Here is a 20,367-nt window from a genome sequence, read left to right on the forward strand (position 1 = left end):
AGAAAACAGACGTGCTTAGCCATGCCATATAAAACTGACGTGCTTAGCCATGATATAGAAAACAGACGTGCTTCGCCATGATATAGAAAACAGACGTGCTTAGCCATGCCATAGAAAACTGACGTGCTTAGCCATGATTTAGAAAACTGACGTGCTTAGCCATGATATAGAATACAGACGTGCTTAGCCATGATATAGAAAACAGGCATGCTTAGCCATGCCATAGAAAACAGACGTGCTTAACCATGATATAGAAAACAGACGTGCTTAGCCATGCAATAGAAAACAGACGTGCTTAGCCATGATATAGAAAACAGACGTGCTTAGCCATGATATAGAAAACAGGCATGCTTAGCCATGCCATAGAAAACAGACGTGCTTAGCCATGCCATAGAAAACAGACGTGCTTAGCCATGATATAGAAAACAGACGTGCTTAGCCATGATATAGAAAACAGACGTGCTTAGCCATGCCATAGAAAACAGACGTGCTTAGCCATGATATAGAAAACAGACGTGCTTAGCCATGATATAGAAAACAGGCATGCTTAGCCATGCCATAGAAAACAGACGTGCTTAGCCATGCCATAGAAAACAGACGTGCTTAGCCATGATATAGAAAACAGACGTGCTTAGCCATGATATAGAAAACAGACGTGCTTAGCCATGATATAGAAAACAGGCATGCTTAGCCATGCCATAGAAAACAGACGTGCTTAGCCATGATATAGAAAACAGACATGCTTAGCCATGATATAGAAAACAGACGTGCTTAGCCATGATATAGAAAACAGACGTGCTTAGCCATGCTATAGAAAACAGGCATGCTTAGCCATGATATAGAAAACAGACGTGCTTAGCCATGATTTAGAAAACAGACGTGCTTAGACATGATATAGAAAACAGGCGTGCTTAGCCATGCCATAGAAAACAGACGTGCTTAGCCATGCCATAGAAAACAGACGTGCTTAGCCATGCCATAGAAAACAGGCGTGCTTAGCCATGCCATAGAAAACAGGCGTGCTTAGCCATGCCATAGAAAACAGATGTGCTTAGCCATGATATAGAAAACAGACGTGCTTAGCCATGCCATATAAAACTGACGTGCTTAGCCATGATATAGAAAACAGACGTGCTTAGCCATGATATAGAAAACAGACGTGCTTAGCCATGCCATAGAAAACTGACGTGCTTAACCATGATATAGAAAACAGACGTGCTTAGCCATGCCATAGAAAACAGACGTGCTTAGCCATGCCATAGAAAACAGGCGTGCTTAGCCATGATATAGAAAACAGACGTGCTTACCCATGATATAGAAAACAGGCGTGCTTAGCCATGATATAGAAAACAGGCATGCTTAGCCATGCCATAGAAAACTGACGTGCTTAGCCATGATATAGAATACAGACGTGCTTAGCCATGATATAGAAAACAGACATGTTTAGCCATGATATAGAAAACAGGCGTGCTTAGCCATGCCATAGAAAACAGACGTGCTTAACCATGATATAGAAAACAGACGTGCTTAGCCATGCCATAGAAAACAGACGTGCTTAGCCATGATATAGAAAACAGACGTGCTTAGCCATGATATAGAAAACAGACGTGCTTAGCCATGATATAGAAAACAGGCATGCTTAGCCATGCCATAGAAAACAGACGTGCTTAGCCATGATATAGAAAACAGACATGCTTAGCCATGATATAGAAAACAGACGTGCTTAGCCATGCTATAGAAAACAGGCATGCTTAGCCATGATATAGAAAACAGACGTGCTTAGCCATGATATGGAAAACAGACGTGATTAGCCATGATATAGAAAACAGGAGTGCTTGGCCATGCCATATAAAACAGACGTCCTTAACCATGCCAGAGAAAACAGCAGTGCTTAGCCGTGCTATTGAAAACAGGCGTGCTTAGCCATGCCATAGAAAACAGACGTGCTTAGCCATGATATAGAAAACAGACGTGCTTAGCCATGCTATAGAAAACAGGCATGCTTAGCCATGATATAGAAAACAGACGTGCTTAGCCATGCTATATAAAACAGACATGCATAGCCATGATATAGAAAACAGACGTGCTTAGCCATGATATAGAAAACAGATGTGCTTTGCCATGCCATAGAAAACAGGAGTGCTTAGCCATGCCATAGAAAACAGACGTGCTTAGCCGTGCAATAGAAAACAGGAGTGCTTAGCCATGCCATAGAAAACAGAAGTGCTTAGCCATGCCATAGAAAACAGACGTGCTTCTATTTTACACCATTTTTAAGACAAGACTCTCCTTTATCTAACCACACTGTCCGATTTCAAAAAGGCTTTACAACGAAAGCAAAACATTAGATTATGTCAGGAGAGTACCCAGCCAGAAATAATCAGACACTCATTTTTCAAGCTAGCATATAATGTCACAAAAACCAAAACCACAGCTAAATGCAGCACTAACCTTTGATGATCTTCATCAGATGACACTCCTAGGACATTATGTTATACAATACATGCATGTTTTGTTCAATCAAGTTCATATTTATATCAAAAACCAGCTTTTTTACATTAGCATGTGACGTTCAGAACTAGCATTCCCACCGAACACTTCCAGTGAATTTACTAAATTACTCACGATAAACGTTCACAAAAACATAACAATTATTTTAAGAATTATAGATACAGAACTCCTTTATGCAATCGCGGTGTCCGATTTTAAAATAGCTTTTCGGTGAAAGCACATTTTGCAATATTCTGAGTAGATAGCCCGGCCATCACAGGCTAGCTATTTTGACACCCACCAAGTTTGGTACTCACCAAACTCAGATTTACTATAATAACAATTGGATTACCTTTGCTGTTCTTCGTCAGAATGCACTCCCAGGACTTCTACTTCAACAACAAATGTTGGTTTGGTTCCAAATAATCCATAGTTATATAGTTATATCCATAGTTATAATAGCGGCGTTTTGTTCGTGCGTTCAAGACACTATCCGAAGGGTAACGAAGGGTGACGCGCCGGCGCGTATCGTGACAAAAAAAATCAAAATATTTCATTACCGTACTTCGAAGCATGTCAAACGCTGTTTATAATCAATTTTTATGCGATTTTTCTCGTAAAATAGCGATAATATTCCGACCGGGAGACGTCGTTTTCGTTCAAAGACTGAAAATGTAAAATGGACTCTTCACGTGCACGCGCCCGCCCGTCTCCTTGTTCTCAGATCGACCACTATCCAAATGCGCTACTGTTTTTCAGCCAGTGGCTGCAGAGTCATCATTCAATATTCTGCCGCCTTCTGAGAGCCTATGGGAGCCTTAGAAAGTGTCACGTTACAGCAGAGATCCTCTGTTTTCAATAAAGAGGCTAAAGAAGGCCAAGAAATGGTCAGAGAGGGCACTTCCTGTTTGGAATCTTCTCAGGTTTTGGCCTGCCATATGAGTTCTGTTATACTCACAGACACCATTCAAACAGTTTTAGAAACTTTAGGGTGTTTTCTATCCAAATCAAACAATTATATGCATATTCTAGTTTCTGGGCAGGAGTAATAAACAGATTAAATCGGGTACGTTTTTTATCCGTCCGTGAAAATACTGCCCCCTATCCGTAACAGGTTAACTGACATGTCTAGTTAAATAAAGGTTAAATAAAAAACAATATATCCCATGTTACATTTCCTCTCTACAAACCAAACACTTAAACTGCAGGTGCTAGCAATGTCCTGGACTTTTTTTTACTTTATTGAACCTTTATTTAACTTACATTACATCTGAGACAGTACTTTTGGCTGTAGATAGGTACGGCGGTGGCCCACTAAGTGTTTGAGTACACACTCTCTGCAACTAAAACACTGAGCGCACACTTCTTTTGGTCTCTCTAACAAGCTGCTGTAGTTTTTTTTTTCTTCAAGGCGAAAAGAAGCAGAGGTAGCGTCCTCATTTGCATACCCATCTGTTCTTTTCACTTATAGCTTGTGTTACCTTTTCCGTTCTAGCTGATGCTAAAACTAATTGACAGTCTAAGTTCATTTGCGGTGCAGAATTCTTCCCTTTTTTTAATCCGCGTTCGGTCTTTATAAATGCACAATCCGACGATGATTAATAACAACATGTTTCCAGGCGATGCCAGAGGAGAGCAGTGTGCAAAGTTATTTCAGTCAAAAAACTGATGTGTGAGCAAACAAATTAAAGAGCTTGTCAAAATGCATCTATACCACGGGGGCTTGCTAATACTGTTCTCCCCGTGCAAGGCTTTGTCTATTGAATAAACTTAAAGCCAGACTCAGTAAGTCTCATTTACATATTTAGTATTCATGAAATATCAAACTGTCTTGGCGACACAACAAAACCAGTCAAGACATAATGTAAACAAACCCAGGCCAGACATAATGTAAACAAACCCAGGCCAGACATAATGTAAACAAACCCAGGCCAGACATAATGTAAACAAACCCAGGCCAGACATAATGTAAACAAATCCAGGCCAGACATAATGTAAACAAATCCAGGCCAGACATAATGTAAACAAACCCAGGCCAGACATAATATAAACAAATCCAGGCCAGACATAATTTAAACAAACCCAGGCCAGACATAATGTAAACAAATCCAGGCCAGACATAATGTAAACAAACCCAGGCCAGACGTCATAACCTGCTCTATCTGAGAGTTCTCAAGCGGCTGCTGGGCCAGCCACCCTTCCATCAGTCAGTATCAGACAGCTGGGCCAGCCTCCCCTTCCATCAGTCAGTATCAGACAGCTGGGCCAGCCACCCTTCCATCAGTCAGTATCAGACAGCTGGGTCAGCCACCCTTCCATCAGTCAGTATCACACAGCTGGGCCAGCCACCCTTCCATCAGTCAGTAACAGACAGCTGGGCCAGCCACCCTTCCATCAGTCAGTATCACACAGCTGGGCCAGCCACCCTTCCATCAGTCAGTATCACACAGCTGGGCCAGCCACCCTTCCATCAGTCAGTATCACACAGCTGGGCCAGCCACCCTTCCATCAGTCAGTATCACACAGCTGGGCCAGTCACCCTTCCATCACATGCGCCGAATACAAGAGCATTTCACCTTACAGTGAAATGCTTACTTACGAGCTCCTAACCAACAATGCAGTTTAAAAAAAAATACGTATAAGAATAAGAGATAAAAGTAACAAGTAATTAAAGAGCAGCAGTAAAATAACAATAGCGAGACTATATAGAGGGGGGTACCGATACAGAGTCAATATGCGGGGGCACCGGTTAGTTGAGGTGGTATGTACATGTAGGTAGTTATAAAAGTGACTATGCATAGATGATAACAACAGAGATTAGCAGCGGTGTAAAGGGGGGGTGGGGGGGCACTGCAAATAGTCTGGGTAGCCATTTGACTAGATGTTCAGGAGTCTTATGGCTTGGGGATAGAAGCTGTTTAGAAGCCTCTTGGACCTAGACTTGGCGCTCCGGTACCGCTTGCCGTGTGGTAGCAGAGAGAACAGTCTATGACTAGGGTGGCTGGAGTCTTTGACAATTTTTAGGGCCTTCCTCTGACATCGCCTGGTATAGAGGTCCTGGATGGCAGGAAGTTTGGCCCCAGTGATATACTGGGCCGTTCTAACTACCCTCTGTAGTGCCTTGCGGTCGGAGGCCGAGCAGTTGCCATACCAGGCAGTGATGCAACCAGTCAGGATGCTCTCGATGGTGCAGCTGTAGAACCCTTTGAGGATCTGAGGACCCATGCCAAATCTTTTCAGTCTCCTGAGGGGGAATAGGTTTTGTCGTGGCCTCTTCACAACTGTCTTGAGGTGCTTGGATCATGTTAGTTTGTTGGTGATGTGGACACCAAGGTACTTGAAGCTCTCAACCTGTTCCACTGCAGCCCCGTCAATGAGAATGGGGGTGTGCTCGGTCCTCTTTTTCCTGTAGTCCACAATCATCTCCTTTGTCTTGATAACATTGAGAGAGAGGTTGTTGTCCTGGCACCACACGGTCAGGTCTCATGTAAGATGGCACCGGAGAAGAAGGCAGATGTTTTACGTGCCCTCAGCTAATTGTGTTTTTAGATAATTTATTTGCATTGTTTGTACCTTAGTCAGTATCACACAGCTGGGCCAGCCACCCTTCCATCAGTCAGTATCACACAGCTTGTGTTCTCGTTTGCTTGTAGCCTACAAGCATGTAAGGTACTCTACTGTATTGTAAGATGTTAATTTACAAGCGGAGTCAGCTATGAACGTTACAGCAGTAAATGGTAATTCTAGCGGTTAAGGACGTTAGGCCAGTAACCGAAAGGTCGCTGGTTCGAATCCCGAGCCGACTAGGTGTAAATCTGTCCATATGCCCTTGAGCAAGGCACTTAAACCTAATTGCTCCTGTAAGCCGCTCTGAATAAGAGCGTCTGCACAATGACTAAAATGTAAATGTTGGGCGCCTACTGCGGTGCAACGGTAGCGCCGTTATCAACGGTAAGGAGGATACCTAGTCAGTTGTACAACTGAATGCCTTCAGCTGAAATGTGTCATCTGCATTTAACCCAACCCTTCTGACTCAGAGGTGCAGGGATACTGCCTTAATTAACATCCACGTCTTCAGCGCCCTTGCTCAGGGGCAGAACGACAGATTTTTACCTTGTCATCTCGGAGATTCGATCCAGCAACTTTTCGGTTACTGGCCCAACGCTCTAACCACTCGGCTACCTGCCGCCATAGCGCCGTTATCTGCTTGATCTCTTGCAGTGCAAACACCTGCCTGGAAAAGTCGACTCTCAGCAACTATAGGGTTGAATTCTAAAATAAATTTGCCATCAAAAGTTTGCAATAGTAAATTCAACATCCAAGAGGAAAACCACTAGCCGGCTAGCAACTCCAGCAAAGTTTGCAACTAACATGCTGACCAGAGCGCTTGTGCGCATGTTGTTTTTTTTCCACCCACACCAGATGCGATCAAATCAAATGTTGTTTGTCACATGCGCCGAATACAACAGGTTGAAATATCAAAAACGAACTCTGAACCAACTATATTAATTTGGGGACAGGACAAAAAACATTAAACATTTATGGCAATTTAGCTAGCTAGCTAACTAGCTTGCTGTTGCTAGCTAATTTGTCCTGGGATAAAAACATTGGGTTGTCCTGTACTCCGACAATTAATCCACACATAAAAGGGTCAACCGAGTTTGTTTCTAGTAATCTCTCCTCCTTCAGGCTTCTTCTTCTTCTTTGGACTTTATATGCCAGTTGGCAACCAACTTCAAGGTGAATTACTACTACCAACTGGACTGGAGTGTGGACCTCAGTTCATCTTTCAATCACCCACGTGGGTATATGCTCCTAAAAACCAATGAGGAGATGGGAGAGGCGGGACTTGCAGCGCATCAAGCGTCACAAATAGAACCAAGTTCTATTTTAGCGCCTGGCTACGCAGATGCTCGCTGAGACGCGCGAGCAGTGTGGTTGCAATGATTGAATATGTATGTGTACATTTATTTTGCAGTGCTCGCTCACACAACTCGAGCAGCATGTTAGTGCATAAATATTTTGTACAAAATAATAAAATACAGTACGACAGGATATTTCTTAACGTAGCTCCTTATTAGCTAGCTATAACTGGCCTCTTCACGTGTCTGTCTCATACCATGATCAACTGACCATGACCTCACCACCTGGGTGGTCTTAACCAATCAGCGCAGTATGATAGGGCGGTAAAATGCATCCAATTACAATTCTGTGGGTTTACACATATGAATATTACACGTTTATTTGTCTGTAGGCTAATCACCCGCCGATAGCTAGCTTGCTTCCCTTACCAGTAGACAGAGCTGGCTTTTGTGATTATTATCCATAGTGTCCCGCATGCTGGATACAAAAATATGGTGCAACTTGCTAAAGAATATTCTCAATCCCTTGCTGAATCAAAATCACCCACAATTCCTTAAGAAGCTCAAGCTAGCAACATCAATGCAACTTTGTAACAACAGACCCGCGCTCCTACGCATCATCAGCTGTCAGACACAGACAGACGCACAGACCAACTGACCGCTAGGAGCCAATATTACCCTTTTATTCTGTATCACTCAACTCTCATTTATAATGAGTCTTGTTTGTAATGAGAGGGATATAGCTAGATATACAGTATGTATTGATGATGTGTTGTCGTGGATGAATCAGAGGCCTATGCATCATAATTACATGGAGAAATCAAATTTGGAAAGAAAGCTGATGTACTTATAATTCGTAAAACCTTCATTTTTTATCACTTTGAAGTGACACAAATGGCAAATTTAATATTTAATCTATACATTTCGAGATATATATAAAACAAGGGACGTTTTATTTGGGACTTACTATAAGTATGTCTTTAACTTCTTAAATGTAACTACATGTCATCTAAAGTGTAATCTACGTAATCCCCGAAAGTAATTATTTATCATGAGAGGACCATAAACAATAACTACTAATGCTGCATACTATTTTTATCTTTCTGGGAAAAATAGTTATACATTGCTGAGGTGTAGTCCCTTTTGAGGACATAAGCTCAAGTACACAGTACAAATATAATACAAATATGAAATATTTTACATTAAGTATTTCCTATTCAGCAAAACTCTATCAATAAGACTCAAAATGACATATGCTTTCTAAATCAAATTATAAAAACACTAACTATAAGATTTCACCTTCCTTTGTAACTGTAAAATACATATTTGTATGTTTAAAATAAACAATTGAAGAGAACAGTTCTTATAGGAATCTTAAGAAGGTTGTCTCATTTCGCCTCACAAAGGATTGTCAGGTTGGTTCACTTATCAAATCAACTAAGGCATGCTATTACTGTGTATATAATCAGTGCTTGAATTGAGCCGGTGCTCACACCTCTAATTTTTAACCACTTCACTACCGGCATTGCTTATGCTCGAAAATAGTCTGAACTACTGTTGGATAACTGGGTTATTTACTCAGTCATTGGATCTTTACAGGATCCACCTTTTATTCTTGTTATGTTGACATTCTTTCTCAACCATTCCTCTAACCATTCCTCTAACACAACACAGCATGTCAATTCATCAACTAGAACGTTACCGTTCAGTGCCTCAACCTCCATTAGTCCCTACAGTGGCTTGCGAAAGTATTCACCCCCCCTTAGTATTTTTCCTATTTTATTGTCTTACAACCTGGAATTAAAATGGATTTTTGGGGGGTTTGTATCATTTGATTTACACATAATGCCTACTGCTTTGAAGATGCAAAATATTTTTTTATTGTGAAATAAACAAGGAATAAGACCAATTTTCTTTTACTATTCCCCCCCAAAGTCTATACTTTGTAGAGCCACCTTTTTCAGCAATTACAGCTGCACGTCTCTTGGGGTATGTCTCTATAAGCTTGGCACATCTAGCCACTGGGGTTTTGCCCATTCTTCAAGGCAAAAGTTCTCCAGCTTCTTCAAGTTGGATGGGTTCCACTGGTGCACAGCATTCTTTAAGTCATACCACAGATTCTCTATTGGATTGAGGTCTGTACTTTGACTAGGCCATTCCAAGACATTTAAATGTTTCCCCTTAAACCACTCGAGTGTTGCTTTAGCAGTATGCTTAGGGTCATTGTCCTGTTGGAAGGTGAACCTCCGTCCCAGTCTCAAATCTCTGGAAGACTGAAACAGGTTTCCCTCAAGGATTTCCCTGTATTTAGCGCCACCCATCATTCCTTCAATTCTGACCAGTTTCCCAGTCCCTGCCAATGAAAAACATCCCCACAGCATGATGCTGCCACCACCATGCTTCACTGTGGGGATGGTGTTCTCAGGGTGATGAGAGGTGTTGGGTTTGTGCCAGACATAGCGTTTTCCTTGATGGCCAAAAATATCAAATTTCGTCTCATCTGACCAGAGTACCTTCTTCCATATGTTTGGGGAGTCTCCCACATGTCTTTTGGCGAACACCAAATGTGTTTTCTTCTTTTTTTCTTTAAGCAATGGCTCTTTCTGGCCACTCTTCCGTATATATTTACTAAAATAAACTGAAGTAAAAAAATATACAAAAAAAAGAAGGATCAGTGTGGCAGATGTGTTGTTGCCTACCCTTACCACCTGGGGCGGCACGTCAGGAAGTTCAGGATCCAGTTGCAGAGGGAGGTGTTTAGTCCCAGGGTTCTTAACTTAGTGATTAGCTTTGAGGGCACTATGATGTTGAATGCTGAGTTGTAGTCAATGAACAGCATTCTCACATAGGTGTTCCTTTTGTCCAGGTGGGAAAGGGCAGTATGGAGTGCAATACAGATTGCATCATCTGTGGATCTGTTGGGGCGGTATGCAAATTGGAGTGGGTCTAGGGTTTCAGGGATAATGGTGTTGATGTGAGCCATGACCAGCCTTTCAATATCTTGGTTAGTTGGAAAGATGATAGTGGTGGCAGAGTGCTACAGACACTGTGCATAAATTGCCTTCAACCGACTACACAGGTTCTGACATTTTGGGTGGTGTTGGTGACTGGTGAGTGGCATCCATCTTAAGGGCCCATTGTTTTGGCTGATTGTTTGGGAGGCCCAGGAAACAGCCATAAAAGGTTGTCTGTGACCGATCCTAGCGTCTGTGAGCGATCCGAGCGTCTGTGAGCGATCCTAGCGTCTGTGAGCGATCCTAGGGCCATGCTTTCTTACCCTGGCTGACTTATGTGGAGCAGCTCACTAACCCCTAACCTCTGACCCCTCTAACCCTGTCTAATGGGGATGGGGCTCTCTCTTGAAGAAACATTGTTGCACAGGCTTGGTAGATATATCAACTCAGTGGCCTGTCTGCCCTGAGATTGGAAGTTTTGGGAGTACAACCCCGACCCGATGTGTCTCTTCTTGGCACTCAGCATTAAGGAGATAGATTGGGGGTACACGCTACAGAAACAGGTAGATAACTAGTATATCTAGTTCATATACTGTAGATGTAGATGCACTTTATTGTGGCAAAAGTTAGACTACATGTTCTTATCTAAATATCTTTTTCAATAAACAAGGTTTTTTTTAAATGATCTGACAAAGGCCTGGGTTTCCCAGGCAGATTGGAAATGAGACTGTAAGGTGTTATTTTGTGTGAAATGCCACTACAATGAGGCACTGTTATTTCTGATTTTATTTAGCTGCATATTAAATATTTGCACCTCTGGATATATTTTCACAAGCTGCTTTTATGCTATTGTTAATAGCACTTCCTTGTCACAGTGACTCGGTTAAGAGAACACTCTCGTTTCTTTCCTCTTACCCCAGCATAAAAACGAATTCCTTTTGTTTTTGTGCACTGAGGAGTGAAGAGCAATTGATGTCAACATTGCATCCTATTGGTTCAAAAGGCTATAACTCAAGGGGTGTTTTTTTTCTCTCTCTTATATTATTTTTGCCGTCAAAAACCGAGGTTTGTTTACTTCCTTGTCTCTGTTGCCAAGCTATTAAAAGCTGCGTCTCTCTGTAGACCTTAGAGGTAATTAGTCTGGGTTTCTTTCTCACAATAGCAATCACCCATTGGTTATCCTTTATTTTCAGCTCTACCTCGTGTGCCGTTACAACTTAGGGGAATAGTAGTGAGTGTGGCCTGGTAAGGGGAATGTTGAGCTCTGGTCTGGTCTCCACTGTATTCCCTAACATCGCCCGTCAACTCCATACGGACCGTGTGTTTGAATTCCAGAATGTTCCCCAGTATTCCCTCCTCCCTGTCCTTACACCCCCCCCACCTGTCTCCACTGCAGCTAGCAGAAACACATTACCCACAACTCCCCATGTCCTGTCATTCTCCAACTTCTGGAGGGTTTTAGCCTCTCACTTTGAATGGCAGCTGTACTGACGCACTTTCTTTCAATCCCTCCTTTCTCTCTCTCTCTCTCCGTCTGTTTGGGGAACAGGAATGATGAGTCATCCCCCCATCCCCATCGCAGAGCTGGCTGAACACACGGATCTTCTCAAAGCCAACGACAACCTGAAACTCTCCCAGGAGTATGAGGTGAGTGGGCTAGTCTCTGGTGAGGTGGAATGGTGTAGGGGGAAGTTTTCTCTGGACGCTGATCTTGGATCAGTTTGGTGTTTTTCCAACTAATGGTTGAGGTTAGAATTGGGGGAGGGGAAGCTGATCCTAGATCTGTACCTAGGGGAAGGTTTTTACCTTGCTTCTTAGTGAATGAATTGTCTCTCCATCAGCCATCAGTGGTTAACGGTAGATGGCATTGTAGTAGCATGTAATATGATCCAAGTTGGCGTTGTAATATATAATCATTGTTCCATCACAGCCTCTTCCATTGGGCCCAATATAATGAAACGACAGATTCCATTCTATACTTTAAAAGTCCCCCAATGCAATTTCATAATCACAGCAGAAATCACTGAGCACTTATTCAGTCGCAATGTCCCTAGTGTCACACCAGTCAGCTGTTGGTCTGTCAATCCCCATTAAGACTAAGCTGTAGAATAGTGGATCTACACACACACACACACACACACACACACACACACACACACACACACACACACACACACACACACACACACACACACACACACACACACACACACACACACACACACTGGCATGGGGTGAGCATGTAGCCGAGCTGTCGGAGCCCTGAGTGCAGCCAGAGAAGTTAGAAATGAACCCGATGCTGATTAGAAATAAGGATTGCTGAATCAGCTCTTGTTTGTATACCAGCAACATCCTCTTCCTGTATCCCCTAAATCACATGGGCCATTCTGGCCAATGGCATCAGAGCTGCACCAGGGAGAGTTGTGGGAATCGTAGTACCACAGAAAAGCCTTGCTGCATGGTGGTGGATGTTAGGATAATGACTGCTCGCAGCCATACAGTACATCCTCCTCAAATCAATCTGGGTTGGGCCGTGTACCAAATGGACATCCCTTCACACTGGCGAGGCTGAGGAAGAGCAGGGCATTGAGTCGTCAGAACACTTTGGTTCAACGTGAAGTTCTTAATTCATTGTTACTTACGGCTCCTCTCTCTCTCTCTCTCTCAATGTCTCGTTCCTCTTCTCCTCTCCCCACTCGCTTTAACCAAATCAAATTGAAAAGTGTAATTGTAATTTTGATATTTTCTTGATGAATGTCTGCTCATCTGGGCGCCTTCGCTTGCCAAGCCAAGACTCTTCTGGCCTGATTGGTTTTTCAAGCAGGGCGGGGTTGGGGGGAGGAGAGGAAAGGATAGGAGAGAGAAGGAAGGAAGCGAGGAGAGGAGATTGGTTAAAGTTCAGGGCTGCAGTGATGGGGCGGAGTATTAGACACACACACACACTCATGCCTACAAGAAAGCGTTACTACACACAGAACAATCCCCTCAGACTTGGGGACGACCAGACAGAGAAAAAGAGAGAGAAGGGAGGGAGGAGAGAGAGAAGGGAGGGAGGAGAGAGAGAAGGGAGGGAGGAGAGAGAAGAGCTCCAGAGACAAGATCTCCTTTGTACAAGGCTGGCTGCTGTTATTTCACTGTAAGGATTGCAGGTAAACTGTTACTTCAGGCTCCCATTTTGACTTTATTTAGCCCCAATCTCTGTTCGCTGCACCGGGCCCTAAGCGAAAACATCCTGCAAGCCAGCGCCAGGAGAGCTCCAGCGCCTGAGAGCGAGCGCCAAATGATAATGGAATACTAAATTACCCTGACAGGAAAATATAATATTTATCCGTAATTCTGATATTCCGAGCGTGGGCAGCATTTGTCTTGCCAGCAGCGTCGGGCCCAGGAACCTGGTTTATTCCCTCCCTCCTCTCTCTCTCTCTCTCTCTCTCTCTCTCTCTCTCTCTCTCTCTCTCTCTCTCTCTCTCTCTCTCCCCTAAGGGAAGAGCTGCCACCAACTTCATCAATATTTTTATTACCATTATGCACCGTCTACTTTAATGATCTTGATAAATTAACCTGCACAGACGTTCTTATTTCAAGGCACCGAGCAGCTGCTAATGATGCTGCTGTTCCCCTGTTATTTTTTTCTCTCACGCTCTCTCTCTCTATTTCTCTCTCTCTCTCTCTCTCTCTCTCTCTCTCTCTCTCTCTCTGTATTGTTGTGTTCCTTTCTGTGCTCTCTCTATGTGTCTTTCTCTCTTCTCCTTTCTGAGGGTGTCTGTGTCTGTGTGTCAAATCTAAATCTGAGTGATTGGTTTTTCAAGCAGGACGGGGTAGGGGGAAGGAGAGGATAGGAGAGAGAAGGAAGGAAGGAAGTGAGGAGAGGAGAGGTGGGAGAAGGATAGCTTGGTTAAAGTTCCAGGCTGCAGTGCTGGGGCATCAGGGAGAGGGGCGGAGTATCGTCGGAGACCCCGAGACCGAACAAAGCAGGAGTAGCTTGTGTAGGCTTGGAAACAGGGTAAACAGGTGAGGGAAAGAGGCGTGTTCATAGGTGGGCGTCATCCTCACTCAAAAGTCATAGAAGGGACTGCAGGGGTGGAGCTACTAATCCATCAAGTGTCAGCAGCAACACACCCCCTCCCATAATACCCCACCCCCTTTTGATAGGATCTGTCAGTCATCCCATTGGAAACACCTTTGTGTCAGGGTGAGGGCAGTGGATACCACACTCACTCTATTAGACATCCACTCATGCCCGCAAGAGAGCATTACTACACACAGAACAATCCCCTCAGACTTGGGGACGACCAGACGGAGAAAAAGAGAGAGAAGGGAATGAGGACAGAGAGAAGGGAGGGAGGAGAGAGAAGAGCCCCAGAGACAAGATCTCCTTGTACAAGGCTGGCTGTTGTTGTTTCACTGTAAGGATTGCAGGTAAACTGTTACTTCAGGCTCCCATTTTGACTTTATTTAGCCCCAATCTCTGTTCGCTGCACCTGGCCCTAAGCGAAAACATCCTGCAAGCCAGTGCCAGGAGAGCTCCAGCGCCTGAGAGCGAGCGCCAAATCATAATGGAATACTAAATTACCCTGACTTCGAGCGTGGGCAGCATTTGTCTTGCCAGCAGCGTCGGGCCCAGGAACCTGGTTTATTCTCTCTCTCTCTCTCTCTCTCTCTCTCTCTCTCTCTCTCTCTCTCTCCCCTAAGGGAAGAGCTGCCACCAACTTCATCAATATTTTTATTACCATTATGCACTGTCTACTTTAATGATCTTGATAAATGACTTGCCTAGTTAAATAAAGGTAAAAAAAAAAATAATAATAATTTTAACCTGCACAGGCGATCTTATTTCAAGGCACAGAGCAGCTGCTAATGATGCTGTTGTTCCCTTGTTATTTTTTTTCTTTCTTTCTTTCTCTCTCTCTCTCTCTCTCTCCCTCTCCCCCTCTCTCTCTCTCTCTCTCTCTCCCTCTGTCTCTCTCTCTCTCTCTCCCTCTGTCTCTCTCTCTCTCTCTCTCTCTCTCCCTCTCCCCCTCTCTCTCTCTCTCTCTCTCTCTCCCTCTGTCTCTCTCTCTCTCTCTCCCTCTGTCTCTCTCTCTCTCTCTCTCTCTGTCTCTCTCTGTCTCTCTCTGTCTCTCTCTCTCTCTCTCTCTGTCTCTCTCTGTCTCTCTCTCTCTCTCTCTCTCTCTCTCTCTCTCTCTCTCTGTCTCTCTCTCTCTGCCTCTCTCTCTCTGTCTTGTTGTGTTCCTTTCTGTGCTCTCTCTCTCTCTCTCCCTCTCCCCCTCTCTCTCTCTCTCTCTCCCTCTGTCTCTCTCTCTCTCTCTCTCTCTGTCTCTGTCTCTCTCTGTCTCTCTCTCTCTCTCTCTCTGTCTCTCTCTCTCTGTCTCTCTCTCTCTGTCTTGTTGTGTTCCTTTCTGTGCTCTCTCTCTCTCTCTCTTTGTCTTTCTCTCCTTCTTTCTGAAGGTGTCTAATTGTGTGTCAAATAAAAATCAAATACCATTTTATTTGTCACATGCTTTGCAAACAACAGGTGTAGACTAGCAGTGAAATGCCTAGTTATGGGTCCTTCCCAACGACAGGTGTAGACTAACAGTGAAATGCCTAGTTACGGGTCCTTCCCAACAACAGGTGTAGACTAACAGTGAAATGCCTAGTTACGGGTCCTTCCCAACAACAGGTGTAGACTAACAGTGAAATGCCCAGTTACGGGTCCTTCCCAACAATGCAGAGAGAAACATAATAGAAATTATAGAAAAATAATAACACAAGGAATAAATACACAATGATTAATGTTAACTAGGCTACATACACAGGGTACCAGTACTGAGTCAATGTGCAGGGGGACGAGGTAATAACATGGCTACATACACAAGGTACCAGTACTGAGTCAATGTGCAGGGGGACGAGGTAATAACATGGCTACATACACAGGGTACCAGTACTGAGTTGATATGCAGGGGGACGAGGTAATAACATGGCTATATACACAGGGTACCAGTACTGAGTCAATGTGCAGGGGGACAAGGTAATAACGTGGCTATATACACAAGGCACCAGTACTGAGTCAATGTGCAGGAGGACCAGGTAATTGAGGTAGATACTGTATGTACATGTATGTACGAATGAAGTGACTAGGCAACAGGATAGATAATAAACAGTAGCAGCAGTGTATGTGACGAGTCAAAAGTGTTAGTACAAAAAGGGTCAATGCAGATAGTCCGGCCAGCTATTTGGTTAACTACTTAACTAACTATTTAACTGTCTTATGGCTTGAGGGTAGAAGCTGTTCAACGTCCTGTTGGTTCCAGACTTGGTGCATCGGTACCGCTTGCCGTTGCGGTAGCAGAGAGAACAGTCTACGACATGGATGGCTGGAGTCGCTGACCATTTTAGGGCCTTCCTCTGACACCGCCTGGTGTAGAGGTCCTGGATGGCAGGGAGCTTGGCCCCAGTGATGTACTGGGCCGTACGCACTACCCTCTGTAGCGCCTTGTGGTCTGATGGAAAGCAGTTGCCATACCAAGCGGTGATGCAGCCAGTCAAGATGCTCTCAATGGTGCAGCTATAGAACCTTTTGAGGATCTGAGGGCCCATGCAAATCTTTTCAGCCTCCTGAAGGGAAAGTGGCGCTATCGTGCCTTCTTCACGACTGTGTTGGTGTGTGTGGACAATGATAATTCGTCAGTGATGTGGACACAGAGGAACTTGAAGCTCTCGACCCTCTCCACTACCCTCTCCACTACCCTCTCCACTACGTCCTGTAACCAACAGGACGTTGAACAGCTTCCACCCCGATGTTGATGGTGGCGAGATCGGCCCTCGGTTTTCTGGGGCCCACTATCAGCTCCTTTGTCTTGCTGACATTGAGCGGGAGGTTGTTGTCCTGGCACCACACTGCCAGGTCACTGACCTCTTCCTTCTCATCGTAGTCAGTGATCAGGCCTACCACTGTCGTGTCGTCAGTAAACTGTTCACCCAGTTGTGAGTGAACAAGGAGTATAGGAGGGGACTAAGCATGCGTGGCGGATGTGTTGTTGCCTACCTTTACCACCTTGGGGCGGCCCGTCAGGAAGTCTAGGATCCAGTTGCAGAGGGAGGTGTTTAATCCCAGGGTCTTGACCTTAATGATGAGCTTTATGGGCACTAGGGTGTTGATCGCTGAGCTACAGTATAGTCAATGAACAGCATTCTCACATAGGTGACCCGCTGGTCCAGGCTTGAAACGTGTGTGTCTGTTCGCGTCTGTCCCCACAGTCCATCGATCCAGGCCAGCAGTTTACATGGGAACACTCCAACCTGGAGGTGAACAAGCCTAAAAACCGCTACGCCAATGTCATCGCCTACGACCACTCCCGCGTCATCCTTGCACCCATCGAAGGTAAGACCATAACACTTTTTGGCACTTTTCACCCCCCAATTGCAATTGTAATACTTTATATTGGTCTATTCTGTCCTGTTGTCCAGGGTTTAAAGGTCATTGGTGTTGAGACCAGGCAGTGAGTTATCTGGTTTAGTTATGTTTAAAAACGCTTAAATCAGGCAATTAACATGCAGTCCACAGAGCTGCTATCTGCTAGTCCTCATTGCTTGGTTAGTCATATTAGCTTAGTCCCCTAGGTCAGTCACATCTGGTTGTGACGATGACACGCATAACCAATCAATTATAGAGATATCTACCAGACATCACCACAAGATACATCTGAGAAACGCAGCAAGAGGAGTCTTTAGGACATTGACAGAGGAGCTCAGCCTTCAGCAGTGAAAGTCTTCTGACATTCAACATAGCCAGGAGAACACTTCACACTTCACCCTTCAACCCTGCCAATCTCTCAACCTTTCTCAAACTCTCTCAACCTCTCTCAACCTCTCTCAAACTCTCTCAACCTCTCTCAACCTTTATCTGTTTTTCATTCTGACTTGATTTTGACAGTTCACTATAGGCCCAATTTGAAAGTGCGACAATACGCATTACAGAATCATCCCCTGGCAAAGCGTCCATAAATACATAAATTAATCAAGTCTGAAATTTCCATTTTACAGTGCAGTGATTTTGCCATTAGTCGCAGCAGTAGAACAATTCATGCACGCAGCCATTCTCTGTTCACCTAGCTATGACTAACGCCAAAGTGCCACAATCGTATTGTGCAACGTTGAATTCTTTTTAATGGCGTTAGCCTTTTCTCTCTCTCTCTCTCTCTCTCTCTCTCTCTCTCTCTCTCTCTCTCTCTCTCTCTCTCTCTCTCTCGCTCTCTCCCCCTCGCTCTCTCTTTCTCTCTCTCTCTCTCTTTCCCCCTCGCTCTCTCTTTCTCTCCCCCTGATTGTTGCTGCACTCTTTGTCACGTCTCCCCACTCTTAAATTAGCCCAGTCGAGTGTTTCATTGTTTGTCGCTCGAGTGAGAATACGTCAGTTAAGGAACGTGATTGGTCGACGCTGCGGCAGCCATTGCAGTCTATTTAAGCATTCAAGAGTATTTTAACTAGTAGGTTATAAGTCTGATAAAGGAAGACGTGTGACATTCAACTGCCTTTTATTTGTTGATCAAAGAGTAGACTGTAGAGTAGATAATAGTAGATAAAATAACTAGACTCATTGAGGTTAGATATACGCTGTGCCTAGTCAGGAATAGAGGGGTAGATACAGAGGAGACCTGCTAATGACAGAGCTGTATTATGTCCACATGAATAGGAACATTTGCATACACACAGACTATGGCTATATTTGACAGAGAGGAGATGTGAGCTACATTTTAATCTCTCACTCTCACACACTCCCACACACACACACACACAAAGATATAGACCTATTTTCAACACACACACACAAAATCAAACACACTGCGGGGCAAACACACACACTTGCCCAGCCTGCGTGCAGGACGGCTGCTTTACTGCGTGCTCCTCCGTCTTACAGCACGCTCCTCTGTCTTACAGCACGCTCCTCCAGCTTACTGCACGCTCCTCCATCTTACAGCACGCTCCTCCATCTTACTGCACGCTCCTCCATCTTACTGCATGCTCCTCCGTCTTACAGCACGCTCCTCCGTCTTACAGCACGCTCCTCCGTCTTACAGCACGCTCCTCCATCTTACTGCACGCTCCTCCGTCTTACAGCACGCTCCTCCATCTTACTGCACGCTCCTCCATCTTACTGCACAATCCTCCATCTTACAGCACGCTCCTCCATCTTACAGCACGCTCCTCCATCTTACAGCACGCTCCTCCATCTTACAGCACGCTCCTCCGTCTTACAGCACGCTCCTCCATCTTACAGCACGCTCCTCCATCTTACAGCACGCTCCTCCATCTTACAGCACGCTCCTCCGTCTTACAGCACGCTCCTCCATCTTACAGCACGCTCCTCCGTCTTACAGCACATTCCTCCATCTTACAGCACGCTCCTCCATCTTACTGCACGCTCCTCCATCTTACCACACAATCCTCCATCTTACAGCACGCTCCTCCATCTTACTGCACGCTCCTCCATCTTACTGCACGCTCCTCCATCTTATGGTACGCCCCTCCATCTTACTGCATGCTCCTCCATCTTACTGCACGCTCCTCCGTCTTATGGCACGCTCCTCCATCTTACTACACAATCCTCCATCTTACAGCACGCTCCTCCATCTTACTGCACACTCCTCCGTCTTACAGCACGCTCCTCCATCTTACAGCACGCTCCTCCATCTTACAGCACATTCCTCCATCTTACAGCACACTCCTCCATCTTACAGCACATTCCTCCGTCTTACAGCACATTCCTCCGTCTTACAGCACGCTCCTCCGTCTTACTGCACGATCCTCCATCTTACTGCACGCTCCCCCATCTTACTGCACGCTCCTCCATCTTACAGCACGCTCCTCCATCTTACTGCACGCTCCCCCATCTTACTGCACGCTCCTCCATCTTACTACACATTCCTCCATCTTACAGCACGCTCTTCCATCTTACAGCACGCTCCTCCGTCTTACTGCACAATCCTCCATCTTACAGCACGCTCCTCCATCTTACAGCACGCTCCTCCATCTTACAGCACGCTCCTCCGTCTTACAGCACGCTCCTCCGTCTAACAGCACGC

General features: G+C 44.8%; 1 protein-coding gene across 23 annotated transcripts in view; it reads left to right on the top strand.

Moving 5' to 3' along the window:
- Nucleotides 1-20,367, top strand: part of ptprsa (protein tyrosine phosphatase receptor type Sa) — a 421,887-nt gene that overhangs the window by 344,570 nt on the left and 56,950 nt on the right. For all 23 annotated transcript variants that reach the window (XM_045697360.1, XM_045697368.1, XM_045697369.1 and 20 more), the window contains 2 exons: nt 11,856-11,953; nt 17,546-17,669. In XM_045697360.1, the coding sequence (XP_045553316.1) occupies nt 11,856-11,953; nt 17,546-17,669 (222 nt within the window). The remainder of the gene's footprint in view (nt 1-11,855; nt 11,954-17,545; nt 17,670-20,367) is intronic.

This window comes from Salmo salar, chromosome ssa16 (genome assembly GCF_905237065.1).
Source record: "Salmo salar chromosome ssa16, Ssal_v3.1, whole genome shotgun sequence".
Taxonomy (NCBI): domain Eukaryota; kingdom Metazoa; phylum Chordata; class Actinopteri; order Salmoniformes; family Salmonidae; genus Salmo; species Salmo salar.